This window comes from Cavia porcellus, unplaced genomic scaffold (genome assembly GCF_034190915.1).
Source record: "Cavia porcellus strain 051 isolate PalLab524CR breed Dunkin Hartley unplaced genomic scaffold, mCavPor4.1 scaffold_4, whole genome shotgun sequence".
Taxonomy (NCBI): Eukaryota; Metazoa; Chordata; class Mammalia; order Rodentia; family Caviidae; genus Cavia; species Cavia porcellus.
In genome coordinates, this window is record NW_026947487.1 from 9783245 (window position 1) to 9801402 (window position 18158).

Sequence of the window (18158 nt, forward strand, 5' to 3'; positions counted from 1 at the left end):
AAAGGGGAAGTCCCGCCCCCTTCCCGGATTCCGATTGGCCGAAATCGGTTCCACTCTGGCAGAACGGCGCTCCGATTGGCTGCGGTTGGGACACCCTCTGGCGGAGAGCGTCGGCCGCCAGCCCCAGGTGGCAGGTGGGGCGGGCGCTGTGGGCGCCGCCCCCGCGGTCTACTCTTCTGGAACCGGGTCGCGCGCTGGCATACTGCAGACTTGGAGGTTTGTGCGCGGGCCCGGCGCGCCCTCCCTCCCTCCGGGAGCGGGGCTGCTGAGCGCCAGCCATGAAGAGCCTCAAGTCCCGCCTGAGGAGGCAGGACGCGCCGAGCCCTGCATCGTCCACCGCCGCCGCCGCCGCCGCCGCCAGCGCGGTGAGTCCCACGGCCCGGACCTGACCCTCCCTCACGCCGGGGGACCCCGGGACGCCCACCCTCAGCGCTCAGCGGGTTCCCGCCCGAGTCTCCGAGTCTATGTGGCAGGAGCCCCGGAATCTGGGGTTCAGGGGCCCCCGCGCTCCCTGGGATCCCGCCCGCGTCGCCCCGCGCAGACCGTGGACCGAGTCGCTGTCCTGCCAGGCTGCGTGGACGGAGTGCCGTCCGCTGTCACTGCCCCGGGACTCCGAGGCCGGGGGACTTGGCGGGGGTTGGTTGGAAGGACAAAGCCCCGCGCAGTGCTGACCCGGAGGTCGTGGGGTAGGGTGACCGGGTGGCCGCGCACATGTCACCTGCGGGACAGTAGCGTGCGGGACGTCCCTTTTCGCGGGGCGCAGCCCGGCCTCCCTGTGCGGACTCAGGAGCAGCCGGGTGGCCCGGGCCAAGCCCGAGCTGGCAAGAGAACAGAAGTCTTGGGAAACAGCCTGACTGCAGATGTTGGGATTTAGATAATTTGGCAGGTTAGAGGAATGGCAATGGCATCAAAATAATGTGTTATTAAAGTAAATGCCGTTTAAAAAGTGTAGAAGAGTCCAACACAGAGGAGATGAAATGCTCAAATGGCCCAGTTGCCTGTGGGTGGTAATTTAAGGTAGACCTCTATAATTTTACAGAGATTTTAGAAAAAAAGGCTGATGCTCTTTTTATGAGAATAGGAATTAGTCTACATCTGCTTTTTAAAAAAAATATTGGCATACTTTTGACATACGTGATTGGACACTTTAATCATAGGGAATTTGTACCTGTACGTAATTATCTTGATTCGTCTTTTTTCCCATTCCTGTCCCCTCCCTTCAACCCATCGTCTCTGTCTCCTTACGTCTGCTCTTGAGTTAATTCAGATTTTGGCCTTTCTCTCCACTCGACTACTTCTAAGATTATTTCACTTGAACATGAAAGAGATAATGAAGGAACTAGACTTTTAAATTCCCATTTTGTCAGAAGCTGAGGCAGGAGGATCTCTCTGAGTTTCAGGCTAGCCTGGACTATATAATGCGTTCAAGGCCAGTCTGAATTACGTAACTAGGCCCTGCCTCAAAAAGGAAAAAAAAAAAATCCCATTTCAAAAAAATGAAAAGAATGGATTCAAGTGGTATAAAACTTGATGTTTAACAAAGCATGAAGGGATTTTATAAGTTGATGGAAGAAATGATTCATTGTTTCATTTTAAAAGAACAATTGACAGAAATATGCAGTAGCAATAATGCAGTTCACTATAGTTGAAGATTTAAGGTCTCTGTAATGCAGATTTTGTTTTCAGCTTTATAGAGGGCATACTTTTAGATTTATTAGCTATATTTTACCATATCATTTGGTTTGCACTAAGGATTAACATCACATCTGGGGATTTATGTACTTTAATTTTGTTCTGTTTTCTCTTTTAGAAATGCAGAGAGGATATTTAGTTGTTTTTGTATTATCAAAATGTGAGTTTGCATTCTGTGGATTTGGAGCACAAAGTGTAGTCTTTCTCTGAGCACTAACTAAATGAAGCTTTCCATTATTTTCTTAAAATCGGTAAAAATGAAATACATGGTGTAAAAATAGAACCTATTTTCTTAGAAAAGGCAAATAATGGTTCCTAAATACTCTATTAGGATATTGTAAGATTTTTAAGTGAAAGTAAATGATTATTACTAAGCCACAAAGAATGATAAACTCGAGGCTTTTGTAGGTAAATGGAGGCAATTGGCAACCATACTCATAGGTGGAATAAATCAAACTTGCATGTGTAAACACTGAATTGTCTTTAGTGTAAAAAAACTAAAACAATAAATAAGATCCATAAGTTATAATAGATATAGTAAAAGGGAAATTTTATTGTTCGATCCATCTTGCATGCCTGTATCTGGTAGCCTGAGCAGTTACTTTCACAATAACAATATGCAATATAACAACCATTGTTAAATTCCTATCATCTTGTTTTGAAATCCTATATTGCTTGCCATTGTTTTGTTGTTGTTATTTTGCTTTTGTGGTTGTCTTTTAATTATTTGCTTCTTGATTTTTGTTTTTTTTTTCTATTTAAAATAGGAAGTAAATGACTGATACTAATCAAACTGAGTATTGATAGAATGAAATGATGCACAGGAGAATTAGATTCCTCCTGCTTTTCAATTTGTATGTATCACAATCCCTGATTTGGTTATATGGTTATATGTGTGTATATTTAGGATTGGGTCTGCCCTTTTTTTTGTGATTCTGGAGATTGAACCAAGGAGCTTTACACTCAGTTACCTCTCCAGCCTATTTTCTTTTTTCTTTCTTTTTTTTTGGGTACTGGGGATTGAACTTACGACCCAGTGTTTGCCAAGCAGCCACTTACGCCGCTGAGCTAAACCCCTGGCTCCAGCCTATTTTCTGTGTTTTTTTCTTTTTTAAATGAAATTAATTAATTTATTTTTTGAAACAGGGTCTTGCACGTAGTTCAGACTGACTTGCCTAGGCTGGCCTCAAACTGCAATCTTGCTGCTCAGCCTCTTGAGTGCTGGGTTTACAGGCATGTTCCACCAAGCCCTCCCTCTGTTGTTTTCCTGTGTTTTCTTTTTTTTGAGATGGTTTCTAAGTTACTAAATTGCCCAGGCTGCTCTGGAACTTGTGTCCCCCTGCCTCAGCCTTCCGGAGTGCTGAGATTACAGTTGTGTGCCAGCATGCCTGACACACTCTGTCTTTCTTTTTGTCTGTAAATGTTTTGAAGTATATAGCACATGGTTTAATATCTTCAGCCTCCCACATCACCCTCCTCAGAGGCTGCTGGTGTCAGTGGCTGTCTGTATATTTCTCCATACATACAATTTGCCTGTTATAGCATTGGAAACACTGTATTTGCTGTTTCATGTATTTTTCTTTTTTTTAAAAACTGTTTATTAGGCCCATTTAGAACTTCCCCATTCAAGCCTTTGGTATGATGTACAGTACTGTGATAGTAAGTAAATTTACACATACTTGAGGTGTATGTATACATGGATATATCTGATCAGTCCCTAAAAGTGAATTCCTGGGTTATAGGATACATGCGTTTGTACTTTGGATCTTTTTTGAAATGAGGTCTCACTATGCAGTAAGCTCACTTTGTGGCCCATGCTGGTCTCGAACTCACAATGATCTTCCCACTCAGCCTCCCGAGTGCTGGGATTACAGGCATGAGCCACCACTCCTGGCAGTACTTTGGATCCTGTTAGATATCTTTAAATGCAAATATCTTAAATGCAGTAGGCAATAAGCAAATGTATCAGTAAAAAATTTCCCAGCTTTTATTGTTATAATTTTTTGAGCTTTGCTAGCCTAATAGGTAAAATATGATATCTCAAAATACTGTAACTTTGTATTTCCCTTATTATGAGTGAAGTTGAGCATGTGTTTTTATAAGTGTTTTGCATTTTTTCTGTGGTTTATCCTGTTGTCCTATTGTATTATTTTTTCTTATGTGCCAGTATGTACTTTGTATCAGATAACCTTTTAATATGAATAACTAGGACTCATTCTTTAATATTTACCATGATTTTTTACTGTTAATATTTGCTTGGCAAAAATACTTGTTTTAATGCAATTAAATTTATATCTTGTTGCTTTTAGATATATGTTATGTGTTGGCCTTTTGTGTGTGTTTGTGTGTGTGTGTATGTGTGTGTGTGTGTGTGTGTGTTGTGTTTTGTTTTTTTGTCTTGGCCTTTTATTCGTCAATATTCAACAGTTTGTTCCAGGGCTTTTTGTTTATTTTTTTACGTATAAGGTTTTGATACATGTAGAATTTATTCTGGTGTAAGATAAGAGAATATATCTTGCATCTTTTTTCTTTTTTCCTTTCCTGAATCTAACTTGAATCTTAAAATATTCATTTACTTATTTATGGAAATAATCACAGTTTGCTCTGCACTACTTTGGGAACAAATTTTAAAATGTTTATATCATAGTTTTCTTTGTGTGTTTGAGCTTATTATCTGAAGGAGCTGTGTGGGCAATAGCCTGAAGTATGTGAGGTATGTAAATACTTTATGACATAGTATATGTTGTATAGCATCTTACTGTAACATGCCAAATTATATGTATATATAGATTATGTGAGAAAAAGTAATTTAAAATATTTTGAATAGTTTCATTGTTACACATATGCTAGTGAGTTTAGAGTTCACTAAATGTGGGTGTGTTAATATATATGTACATATACATAAATGTAGTTCACAATGATACATTGAAAGTAATACAGGTGAGGATTAGTCCATTACTAGTCAAACCTGAAGATAACCACACATGTTAATCATCAGCTAGAATATTTTGGTTACAGCTGATTTTAATTACCCAGTAATTTGGAGCTTCAGGTTTTTAAAATGATAGTTAAATAACTGTAAATACTGTGTTAGATCTGTCAAGAATATGTACAAATATATGTCCAGTGAGAATAGACTTGTTTCTTTTTTACCTAGTAGTTAACACTAGGAAATTTGAGTAATAAAATTAAAGGACTATATTTTGAGAACCACTAGAGGTACTACAAGCAAATATTGTTAGCATATATTTTGGAGGGGAGGTTCTACTTTAAATTGTGCTTTTACTCAACATTTGTAGCAGAGTAAATTCTTGTTTGTAAGGCTACTCTTTAAATGGAACATTAGCATCTTAGTAATGCTTAAGCACCTTGAAAAAATACTGATACTTCTAAAATATTGATACGTCCAAAAAAGTTTTAGAGTTAGAAATATAACAGCTGAAATAAACTTAAAAAAGTTAATATTAAACTAAAACTATTAGTTTAAAATATTTCAAAAGTAAAGGATTAAACATGCTTTGCCTTAGTTGTGATTTTGAGAATGAAGCTTTGTATTTTCTGCTCAGGGAATGGATGCATTTAAAAAGATGTTGCTGGGTTATTGTCACAATGACTTGGCTAATATGAATAATTAAGGTCACAAATTGTGTTCATTCTAAACTCGTATTTAATTGAGCACTCTACTCATTTTCATTAGAGTCCAACCTTTAATTAAAATGCTTATCTTAATTAGCTTTAGGCAACTTCCTGTTATCTTTTTAGTGATTCTTGAAGGAAGATTACAGCAAAAAACCCCTTTTTCCATACTTTTCAATTTCATGTTACCCAACACAGGTTTACCTTGAGAATCATGCACATTTGAATTGTAAAATTCTGTTGTAATACTGAAACAGAGTTGTTTTGGTAGCTGTCTTAGTATATAATCATTCCAAAAACTTAAGTGATGAGTGGTTTAGGAAATTAGGATTTTAATTCTTTTAATAAGGATGCAGTAAGTAATGTAAGTCAGATATATATATATATATAGAGAGAGAGAGAGAGAGCGAGAGCGAGAGCGAGAGCGAGAGAGAGAGAGAGAGAGAGAGAAAGAGAGAGTGAGAGAGAGACAGACAGACATTGGGATTGAACCCAACCTTTGCACTGAGCTACCTCCCCAGCTCTTTGTTTTTTATTTTGAGACAGGGCTCCCAGTGGGACTCAGATTTGCAATCTTCCTGCCAAGCCTCCCAAGTACTGGGATTACAGGTATTTGCCACCACACCTGGCTTGTATGTCTTTATTTTATGTTACATACATTGTTTAAATTTAAAATGACTATTTTAGGAACTGGACTTTGTTCAACAGTCAGCTTATTTAGTCAGGAAAACATTTATGGGATATGTAAGTTAGGCTCATATGGGATATGTAAGTTGTATTTTCAAAGAAATTGATAATTCCAATTAGGGAGCAGAAAAAGTACAATAGATGGCCCGGAATCCCTTGACATGCCAGAATGCAGAGAGGCTATCAAAGAGTAGAACTCTGAAACCAAGTTGAAGAGACACTCAGTTGGCTAAAGATGGAACCTTTAGACCACCAATTTCAGTGAGCCAACATTTCCAAATCATGTGTTCATAATAAAGATTAAAAAATAATTAGTTATTAAAGATTAAAGATTAAAAAATAATTAGGGTAATAATGAACTGATACATTCTTTTTTCTTTGTCTTTTATTTTTTTGAGACAAGGTCTTGCTACTGTAAGTCAAGCTGGCCTTGAACCACTATGTAGCCCACACTGGCCTTGAATTCATGACAATCCTCCTGTCTCAGCCTCTGAGTGCCGGTATTATAGCCATGCACTACCACGCCTGCCCTGATACATTCTTTTAACTCTGGAAAACAATGAAACCTTGGTTGTGCTTCATCCTTTGTGAATTATACCTTAGGGTAATTAAATAATTGATAAGTGAAAGCTTCTCTCTTATGAAAGGTATTTTATCCTAGCAAATAGATAAAGGAGAGGTGATAGCATTAGTATAGCACATATTCTTTTCTAGTTAATAAATATAGAAGGGATAGTAGAATTAGTATATTATTTTACAACCACTAATGAATTAATGATTTAAAAGTTTAGACAGTGATCATCAGAGGCTACAAATGTCTCAAAAAAGAGAGACAAGCAGACATAATTTATCTCTACGTAGAAATAGTCACTACTACTAGTAGTCTTGCCAAAAGAACCATACCTGAATATGGTGGCCCTTTGTATATAGCCCTTTCCGTATCTGTAACCACCTCTTTATAGAAAATGCAGAGAACAGAGGTACATGGGGATACAATCAGCAGAATTCTGATTGTGAGACACTCTAAAGAACAGGGACCTGGTTTCTTCAGAAACAAATGATAAGAACAGAAAAAAAGGAGAAGGAAAACCTAGAGGTTATAAGAGATTTAAGAGATTAAATGATATATTAACCAATTGTAATAGTGCACTTTATTTAGACTCTGATTAAATAGTTGTAAAAAAAAAGTTTATCAGACCATAGAGGAAATGTAAACACTAGCTGGTACTTGACAATAACGTGACAATGATAGTAATGTGATAATGTTTTTAAAGAGTCTTTACCTTTCAAACGAATATTTAGTAGTGCAATTACAAATAAAATGATATGAAGTCTAGGTTTCTTCAGAATATTCTAGGGGTGGTTGATGGAGGTAATAGGATTGGTTGTGAGTTAATACAGCTAGGTGGTTCAGGATGCTGTTGTATTTCCTTCTGTGATAGTATTGATTTTTACTGTGTGTCCTAAAATTTCTGTATGACAAAGATCTAGTCACAACCCTCAAGAGCTGTTAAGAGAGTTAGATACAAGCCAGTAACAGTAATACAGTGTCAGAGCCAGAGTAGAAGTCTGTATAAATCGCTGGGGAGTACATGTGGAAGATAGGGTCAGGGGAAAGGCCAGAAGCTTGAGCCTAGGCCAGGAGAGCATTCCAATGGCTTCCCAGGCACAAGAGCCACAAGCACCGCAGTGGGAAGCCGTGGAATTGTGTAGCCTGCTGAAGGAGCATCCGATTTGGGAACTCGGTGCAGTTTTATGCCAGAGAATGGAACGGATGAGGCATAAACTCACGATCATGCAAGAATTTCAGTGAAAGTAAGGAGCAAAAGGCTGCAGTTGGGGAGTTATTGTCAGGGAAAATTTAACTTGAATTAAAGTTTCAGTTGCTTGACAAGTGTAGACCATTGTTTAGAGAGATCTCTGAAGCAATCATTGAAGTTATCATAGTAAGGTGTTAACGAGCTCAGTCTTCCTCTTCCTTTCTCCCTCAATCACTAAGAGCAAGCAAAATTTTATTATCCTTGTTTGACTTACAGTTGGGTCCTTGGTGAAAAAACATATCCAAGAGTAATAGATTTAAACATTATAATTCTGTCTCTGCCTCATCCCTATCCTATGGAAACCCTTACTGTATGTTATAGTTATGTTAACATTTGTCCTGCCACCTAAAGGATACATCACACTGTTGAAATTTCACCATGTACTTCTTTCTCTTCATGTGAGAGAAATCACAGTGATTTCAGTGGGGAATTTGCCTGAAAATGGATGAATGAAATGCACTTCTGGAACTTGAAATAGAATGGCAGCATAGTATACTCTTATTTCCCTAATTATGAAACAATTAAAAGCTTTGCATAACTTTAAATTATATTTAGAAAAGCCTGTCTCTTCTAGGCTGAAAAATGGAGCACAACTACACAAACTGGATGTATAGTAGTTGTGAACATTAAATGATATGTCATGGTCAGGGCTCATTTGTTAGCATAACTAACTCAGTAATGGGGTTAGTTCTGCTCAGTGCCTAGCTGACTGCAGCTTTGGGTGAATTACAGTTCCAGACAGAATCTTTTCCTTCTGCTTAGTAGCCTAGCATAGTGGGGGCAAGCCTTTTAGAGATTAGTGCCAAGCTGTAACCCCAAACCCACTTATTTATTGCAAAGTGCCAACAACTTAATTAAACCTTAATACTGAGATTTTAGTTTAGAAAAACACAGCCCATACATTAATGTCTTTTGTCTTAAAAAAAAAAAAACAACCAACCAACCAATAACATGCATGCCATAGGTTCCCCACCATGGTCTAGATGTTCCAAAGATTGCTTGCTCTAACTTCTTGCCCTGAAGCAGGTAGATAAGTGGTGTTTTTGTTTTTCATTTGCTAAAATGATGTAATGTATTTCTTTTTTTTTTTTTTTTTTGTCTTTTTCATTTTTATCGGTACCGGGGATCGAACTCACGACCGCCTGCTTGCAAGGCAGGTGCTTATGCCGCTGAGCTAAACCCCCAGCCCCCTGTAATGTATTTCTTGAGGGCCTATGCTGTCCTGTGTTGAGTACCCTAAGTGAGAAGCTGGGGAAGACCAGAGGCTTACACTTTTGTGGTGGAACTCTATAACAGATAATGCAGAATACTGAGGCTCTGATTTGTACATGAAACTGCAGAGTGGGGAGTCAACAAAGGTTTTTTTTTCACCTACAAGTTTAGCTGCTACCACTGCTTCCTTTTCTTTTAAAACAAAAGTGAGAGTCACATAACATGAAATTAATCATTTTAAAGCAAACAATTCAGTGGCATTTTAGTACATTTACGTTGTTGTATAAATACCATCCAAGTCTAGTTCCACACTTCTGTGACCCCAGATGGAGCCCCTGTGTCCCCTAAGCAGTTGCTTCCCATCTGCCCTTCCTCTGTCCCCAGCAATCATCAGACTTCAGGGTGAGTCTTTTGACTTGAGGCTTAAAAGGAGTAGATGAGAATACCCAGGAAAGGATAAAATTCCTTTTAGAGGAAGAACAGAGGCATGGAAAGGAGAAAAGTTGGGGTTGAGGGCAGCTGTCTCCTGAGCTGAGCTTTAGTGGATCCAGTAGCAAGAGGATTGGGTGGAAAAGAGGCAAGTGAAGTTGGAATGCTTTCGGCTTTAAGAGTGTTGGACTTTGTCTTGTGGACCCTGAGGTAGCCAGTCACATGAATCCAATGTATTTCTGATGGGTTACTGTGAGCTCCATTCACAGGAGATTCGAGGGGATCAGGATTGGTTTAGGGGGACCAGTTAGGAAGCTATTGCAGTGGCATAGCCAAGAACTAGTGAGCAGAGCTGCAAAGGATGGGGAGAAAGGCACCTGAGACCCAAAGCTGTGACTTGCTGAAGTCACCCAGTCAACACAGACTGACAGAGCCCTTGTCTACTGCTGCTTGCCTGATTCCCACAGAGTTCCGTGGGCTTGAGGCATTGGGTGGTGATTGTGTTCTAAGAGGGCATCAGAGAGAACACTGCCTACATCTTTCTATGCCTTAGCAGCTTTACTGGTTTTATAAAATATACTTCTGAATAATCAGTTTGAATAAATAGCTCAATATTCAGATACTGATTGAAAAATACCCTTGATGCTTTAGCTTACTATACTGTAAATCATTATAAGCACAAATTTCATCAAATGTACAATTTAATTTTTTATTATGAAAAATTAAAATATGCATACAATTAAAGGAAAAATGGCACAATGAACTAGTATCCACCTGCTTACTACTTAGATTCTAAAGTTGACATGCCGTGTTGGCTATGTGATTGTTTGTACATAAATATATGTGTATAAAAACATAGTGTGTTTATATTTTTCACCGAACCCTTTAAAGGTTAGTTGTGTAGTTGTTTCACTTTTAAATACTATAAGCGTGCATCACTTAACATAAGACATGTCAAATATCTACTGTATCATAGTGATCTTTGAAATAGTAACTTTTGTTTAAAGGCGAGCATAATTTGGGGTCATATTTTCCAGTTGCCGTAGCCTCCTTACCTTGCACTGTGTGTGGTAGCATAAGCTTTCACACTTTAGTAATGTTAATATATTATCTTGACTTTTGTCACATTAACAAAACATTCGTGCTGATTTTAATGTGCTTTTAAATTGATTTACTTTAAAAATACAAAAAACATTTATTTAGAGAGGAAGCTGCCTAGACACTGGTGGGCTTCTGGTGGTCCTCTGAGCTGCAGGTTATCTTCAGTGGGTGAGCATAGTAGGGGCTGCAGTTGCAAGATGGGACGAGGGTGTGGTGTCAAGCATGTGGCTGCAGGCTGTGTGACTGCCTGCACTGAGTGGTATAGAGAGCCCTTCCCGGACCTCGTCTCAGTCCGGGAAGTTTATATTTGTAATCCTATGAAAAAATTATTGGAACTCCAATAAATTAATCTACCACTTCCAGTGCAACTCATAGTGAGGATAAAGACACTAAGACATGTTTATAGTTATAGGGAGCCAAAGGGTCCTAAGTTCAGCCAAGATGATTCTAAGTCCAGCTGAGATAGTGGTTCACTGGAGCAAAGGCTTGACCCAATGCCAACCCAGGTTCTATTCATTTGGCTCTAGGGTGAGCGATTGTGAGAATGGTGAGAAGTACCAGGTGCCATGACCTAGGTTAGATAGGAGGCCTGAGATCACCTCTGCGATAGCAGGGGAAGGTTATGCAGAAAGAGTAGCCTGCATAACACAATAGAGGTAACATCTAATGTTTTGGGGTCAGGTTCTTCTGATGTGTAAACTTTTCTGCCCTGGGAAGTCATAGCCTCTTTCTTGAGGCTGGATCCTACTTGATAGTGTGGAGTGGTGGCTCTTCATCCTGCCCAGCTCATCATGTTTCTTGGGAGTCACAGGGCAGGGAAACAGGCACTGTTGTCTAGCTTCAGATGCGTCAGCACCTCAGCCAGCCCTATTTACATTGCTTAAAGCCAGTGAAGGGATAAAGAAATGGCCTGGCCAGCTCTGTACATATGAGCTCATAGAAACAGGGCCCAATGTAGCCACAATGGAGATACTTGCTCCATTTTCAAGGAGAATCCTCCAGGTGGTCCTCTGCAATATGGGTCTTGTCACTAAGCTGATGGAAGAACCAGCACTTTAGACCTAGCTCTGTTGGGTCTTCTTTTATTTTTAATTTAAGTAATGATCTGGAGCAATAGAAGGGAAAGCTGTCACTGCATCTGTCCTTTTGCCAGTAAGGAGATCACCTGCATCATAATGTATAGATCACAGTGAACTGCTCAGTTTTTGTATTCTGCTGCTGTGTCCTACTTGTGCATTGATTTTTTTTAACTTTCCTTCATATCCAAGCATAATTTATTGGAGTTCTTAAATATTACTTAATATTTAAGTTATAGAATGCATATTTTGGGGCTGGGGATTTAGCTCAGCAGCATAAGTGCCTGCCTTGCAAGCAGGCAGTTGTGAGTTCGATCCCTGGTACCGATAAAAATAAATAAATAAATAAATAAATAAAATTCTAGAATGCATATTTTTAAAAGTCAGCAAATACTAAGTATTACATGCCAAGCACTGTGTTACTTAGGGAATATAAAGAATTCAGTGTATGTTCATAAATATTTGAATATCTATCTATCTATCTATATATATATATATTTAATAGGTACTGGGGATCAAACTCACGACCATGTGCTTGCAAAGCAGGTGCTTTTGCCGCTGAGCTAAATCCCCAGCCCTGAATATTTTTAAAAATAATTGATCACCTGAACTTGTATTTAAGAATATAGCACCATTTTTGAATATTTTTTAGGTTACTGAAATAGTCAGAATAGCTCAAATGAATATGCCCTATACTTTGACTACTAAATCTTCTAGTTTAGAATATTAGATAATAGCTATTTATTTTCTTAAATTGGTTTATTTCATCAAGATTTTTATAAAAATAAGTGTATTTCTTCAACATAAATTATTCTGTTATTTTACTTCTCTCTGTGTAGAGAGAAAGAAATTTGATGCAGTGTTAAAATTACCTTCTTTCTTTTAATGCCCATACAATTAAGTCGAGATACTCTATTCTCAAAAGATCCGGAGTGATAAGGTATCACAATAAATCTTGATTTGGGTCTGGGCTTTGAGCAAAGCCCTTTATCTCCGTAAGTTTCAGTTATTTCTCTTGTAAGATGGGAATATACCATTTTACCAGGAAGTTTAGGTTCTACAGTGACTCGAAGCATTTTGGAAATCTTTTGATGCCTAAAGGTTTAAGGAGTGTTCATTGTCAGTCAGTTGAACTATGATGTTTTTGTCAAGGTATGTCTGAGGCAGGGTCTCACTATTTGCCCAGGCTGACCTCAAACTCACAGTGATCTTCCTGTCTCATCCTCCTGAGCCCTAGTATTGCAGGCATGTGCTAGCATGTCTGGCTGAACTGGTCCAGTTCTCAAAATAGAAAATGTTGCTCATACCATTCATGAGGTGAAGAGTAAGGTTTATTGTTTCTGTGTAAAATGAAAAGATGTACTGAATTCTCATTCAGATTTCTTTTCATATTGATTCCATGAATGGAGAATAAGAATACAGCTTTTGTTTTTGTACAGAGTAGACTTGAGTTGCATGGTTGAGCACAAGCTCAGATGGAACAGTCTTTATAAATACACATTTTTTCCACTAAATTTTTGTCATAGAATAGAGCAGCAAAGGGTATCCCTGGATTTAACATGTTTTGTAAGCATAGAAAACATTGTACTATGTGTTTGATGATGAGTTGAAGTCTTCTGTGTTCATGATGTTATCAGCATTTCATTCTGTGGTATCATTCATAGCTATCAATAATTTTTTTCTACTGGCTGAGACCAACAGGCAAAACACTGGCTTATTTTTCTGGGAAGAAGCCCTTGGAATTCTATTCAGGATACCATATTGAGCCGTATATTTGCCATTGTGTAAGTTGTCATTACTTTGAGATTAAAATTTTCAGCAAAATGCAGTTCCACTATTAGACTGTTGTTGGTTTGTTTTAACACCTATATTGCCTCCTTTGTTGTTATGTCATTCCTGGGAGCTGTTATTCACTCACCTTGCAGGTGTCAGTCTAGTTTGATATTGCTGTTTTGGGCTGAGATTTAGAAATACTATAGTTCTCTTCTTTAACAACTGTAGGTGAAATTCTTATATGGTCTATTGTATTGTTCCCTCATTCAACAAATATTTATCAACACCTACTATATGCCAATTACTTTTCTTCTTTCCTTCCTTCCTTTTCTCCTGTTTCTCCCCTTCCTTGCTTCCTCCCCTTTCCCTCTTCTCTCTTTTCCATCTTCCCTTCCTGGCTTTCTGGGACTTGCACTGAAGTCAATCAACTGAGTCCTTTTAATTTAAAAGGCTGCCTGCCTGATCCCAAGGCTGAGTCATGAGTCCTGTTTCTCCTCGGTGGTCCTTGGGTGGAACAGCTTGTCTATGATCTAGTGCTCCGTGGCTCTGTGGTTTCTTTAGCTCCTCTGGCCTTCATTACTAGAAGCAGCCTGGAGATTGTAGTGTGGAAATTGAGCCTCGTTCATAGTTTTTGCTTCTGGCTTTCTCAGGCATTATGTTTTGGCAGTAAACTAGCACTAACTTTTATTTCTATTTTTATGCTTCATTTTTCCTAAATGTTCAGCCTCTTTTTTACCGGGAAATGGCCTTTCCCAAAAAGATTGCAAAAGCATGTCCATTTTTTAAACTAGGAAAAGCTTCAGCACTCTTTATATTTTAACTAACTTTTTTTTTTTTTTTGGTACTGGGGATCAAACTCATGACCTCGCACTTGCCAGGAAGGTGCTTCTGCCACTGAGCTAAATCCCCAGTCCCTTATCCTTTCTGACTTTTAGGATAACTTTACATTTTATTTATTTTTTTTATAAAGCTTTTTGCAGTTTTTTTTCTTTCATTATTTTTCTTTTTTCTCTTTGAAATAAAATGGATTTTTTAAAAAGAAAACAGAAAAAAATATATTTTATTTCTTTCCAGTTTTATTGTTTAGAATTTTAAGATTTCTGGAGGACCTTTAAACTTTCTGACTTCAGCCCACAGTGAGAAATATTTTTTCTGATGTGATCCAGAGGTGTGGCAGGCAGAGTTCTAGAAATGACCTACCATGAATTTCTACCCTAATCCCCAGGACTTTGGATATGATGAGAAAACGGGTGACAATATTATGATCAATGGCACAAGAAGTGCAGGCGTAAGAAGTGCAGACGTAGTGAGGGGTCCTAACTGCTTGACTGTGAGTTAGCCAGGTGGTTATCACTATCCCTTACCTGCATGTTGGAGAGATTGAGGCACCAGAAGGACTTGCCCTGTTGTTGCTGACCCCAGGATGAATGAGGCCATGTGAGAAGGCAGGTAGGTGGTCAGCTGGATTTCTGTGTGAACCTACAAACAGTAGTTGTTTTTAAGCTTCTGTAATTATTTGTTACATAGCAGTAGAAAACTAATCTGTAAGACTTTTGAACCATATGAGGACATTTCTGTAAAGCAATGGAAATGTTACAAGTGAGAAAAAGCAGAATAAAAAATACAGGCATAATCTGATAATAAAATAGAAATGTGGTCATAGCTGTCAATGTGTGTTGAATTATGAAATTTTAAAAATTTCCATTTTTTATGATATAACTTTTTATAATTAAAATGAATTTACATTAATGTAATAAACATCTATGTGAAACTAAGAACTTACTTTTATTTGAGATTAGATTACTGGGAACATGGATATTTTATAAGCATAAAAGACTTGCTGTCAAGAATTAGATGTGAGAAACTTATCTGTATTCCTTAATTTTGTTGAGTACTGACTATCTCAATATGAACCCATATATAATAAACTAAAAATCCTACATTCCTACCACTGACTGTTTCACTAGTTTACTGAACAGCTTTTTGCTGTCTTATGTTCACAGGTCTGCACAATTTTTGAGAACGAATTCTGTGTAGAGGTATGAAGTGACTGTTGGAAAGATAGACTTCAAGTTGCTTATGTATGGCCTTTAATATAAAGGCAGGAAAAGAGTTGTGCCTGTTATGATTCAGCCACATTAAGTAATTTCATTTAGCCTTCATGGAAGAATGGTACTGCAGGGGTCCTGTAAGTTACACTTTATGGATCACTGCTTTTTCTATCCACACATTGAGAAAATAACATAGCACGTTTCCTAATTGCTTGGATCTAATTGTGTTCTTGCTGTCAAAGTCTTTTGATATCATGGGAAAGGGTGAGTCAGGAAACAGGAAGGAACTACACTTAGGACCCATTATAAACCCTTGGGGTGTGTCGGCATGTTTGTATGTACTCCTACAATAATACAGTGTCTCATTTAATGCGGTGATGATGAGGCTATCATGTAGTTTTTTTTTTTTTTTTTTTTTTATTGTTGTGGGTTCTAACCTGTAAGAGAAAATTTCCTGTAGCTGCTCCTGACTTTAGAATTAAAGACTTTCCTTCTTGTAGAGGACCATAGTTAGGGGAGGAATACTATTGCACTGTGAAGATGAGATCCTATTTGTAGTTATCTTGTTAATTAAATTGAAATTAATTTACTAAACTGACATTCCTAGCTGGGCACGGTGGCACATGCCTGTAATTCCAACAGGCGTGTGTTGGAAGGACACGGGCAGGAGGCTGAGGCAGGAGGATCATCTTGGGCAATTTAGCAAGAGCCTGTCTCAAAACAAAAAAATTTTAAAAAGAAGAGTTCAGTGTGAAGGCTCTGGGTTCAATACCCAGTGTCAGAAAACAAAACAAAACAACTAAAAAATTGACATTCAAGCACATAATATATACTTTGGCTTTTTATTGTTCCTGGATAATAATATTGATTTAGTTAAAGAGCAGTAATTGGAAAACAATGATTGAAATGGAATTATTTTCATTGAAAGTGTAAACATACATGTTTATCAATTATAAACTAAGTTGTAAACATAATGCCAACTTTTTAAAGGATGGCATATTGGAAACTTCTGTAAATTCTCTTCCACATTCATAATTTCAGACTGTTGGCAAATTTCCTAGGTGTATGCTCCTTCCTTTCTGTGGGGCTCCCCCACCTTGTTCCTTATTTGATTAGCATCACTTTAGTCCACTAGTTGGGCCCTGTGATTCTCCGAAGGGCCCCAGAAATGAGGATGAATAGAATTAGGTGCTAAGGCTCCAGAAATGACATATCTTGGGGGTGCAGAAATGAGGGTACTGTGTTGAGTGCTTGCCTGCTGGCTAAATGCAGTCTTGCTGGGTGGAGGGAAGTGTAGAGGACAGGCTCTTGCATCACTTTTTGGCCTGGTCCTGAGAGGGATTCCCTCCTCAGATTTCCACCCTAAGCTCTCTACCCAATTCACCCTCATCTCAGCTCTGCTCAACTATGCATCAGTGGGTTAGCAAGTTAATCCATTTTCTTTTCTCTAAAGGAGACAGTTCTAGTTTAGCCAAGAGACCCCCAGAATGAAGGTCTTTAAATTGGTTCTTGTTTCACTTGGCCAATGCTATCACAGATTTATACATAAAGGTCAGAGAGTATCTGCTTTACAAAGATTCACAATACTTACACACTGAAAGTGATTTCATTTAAGTATAATGTTTCAGCAACTTAAGCATTGTGAAAAATAGCTTAGATCAATACATTTTAAGTCCATGCTAGCCTGGGTAGCCTGTAGGCTCCCAGTTGGCCCTGTTGCCCCTGGTGGCAGCAGTCAGTCATCACGTGTCTCCAGAGGCCTATCTGAGATCAGCCAGCCCTTAGCCGATTTGCCAGCCACTGTAGCTCTTGTGTGAATGCACAGGTCTAGTGGGGATTTCTGACCAGGTCTGCTCAACAGAACTGCCCAGTGCACCTGGAGACTCATGAGCAATAATTAGTGGTAGCTATTTTAGTCACTGTGTCTTTTTTTTCCAGCAATAGAAAAGTAATTATGACATAGTAAGTTTTTAAAATAAATGTTCCTGCAATTTCCTCTAATTAGTAAGGTTAATATGGTTGAGGTGTAAATGACATTCAGAAAAATCCAGGTGGGCATGGTGGCGGACACCTGTAGTCCCAGAACACGGAAGGCTGAGGCAGGAGAATCATTATGTGTTTGAGGTGAAACCTGGGCTATAATGAGTTCAAGACCAGCGTGAACTGCGTAGTGAGACTATGTCACAAAAATCCAGAAACAAGACAAAAAAAGATCCAAATGTCAGATATATGATATCCATTATGTTACGTATGTACATATATGCCAGTGGATTAGCAAATATAGAAAAAAGTTCTGTGCCAATTTAAAACTATAAGTAATTAGAATGTAATATTAAACTTAAGATTTTTGGTCTTAAAAAAAGAATACTTTTTTCCTCTAATGAATACATTTATAATACTCTGGATGAAATACACATTGTTTTAATCTGTCTGGTTCCCAGACAGGGTACTGCTGCACACAGAAGGGACCAAACTCTTCTAAGATACTCGGCTTCAAGGACCGAAGACTCTTTTTTTTGTTGTCTTTTTTTTGAGTCAGGGTCTTGCTATGCATTTCAGGCTGGCCTTGAGCTCACTTTGTATCCTAGGCTGGTCTCAAACTCGCAGTGATCCTCCTGCCTCAGCCTCCTGAGTGCTGGACTTACAGGCAGGAGCCACTGCACCTGGCTCAAAAGACTCTT

General features: G+C 38.6%; 1 protein-coding gene across 2 annotated transcripts in view; it reads left to right on the top strand.

The window, feature by feature from the left end:
- Positions 1-138: 138 nt before the first annotated feature.
- The window catches only part of Uaca (uveal autoantigen with coiled-coil domains and ankyrin repeats), a 72164-nt gene continuing 54144 nt past the window's right edge, over positions 139-18158 (top strand). For both annotated transcript variants that reach the window (XM_013141410.3, XM_013141411.3), the window contains exon 1: positions 139-365. In XM_013141410.3, coding sequence (XP_012996864.1) covers positions 279-365 — 87 coding nt within the window. In that variant the 5' untranslated portion in view covers positions 139-278. The remainder of the gene's footprint in view (positions 366-18158) is intronic.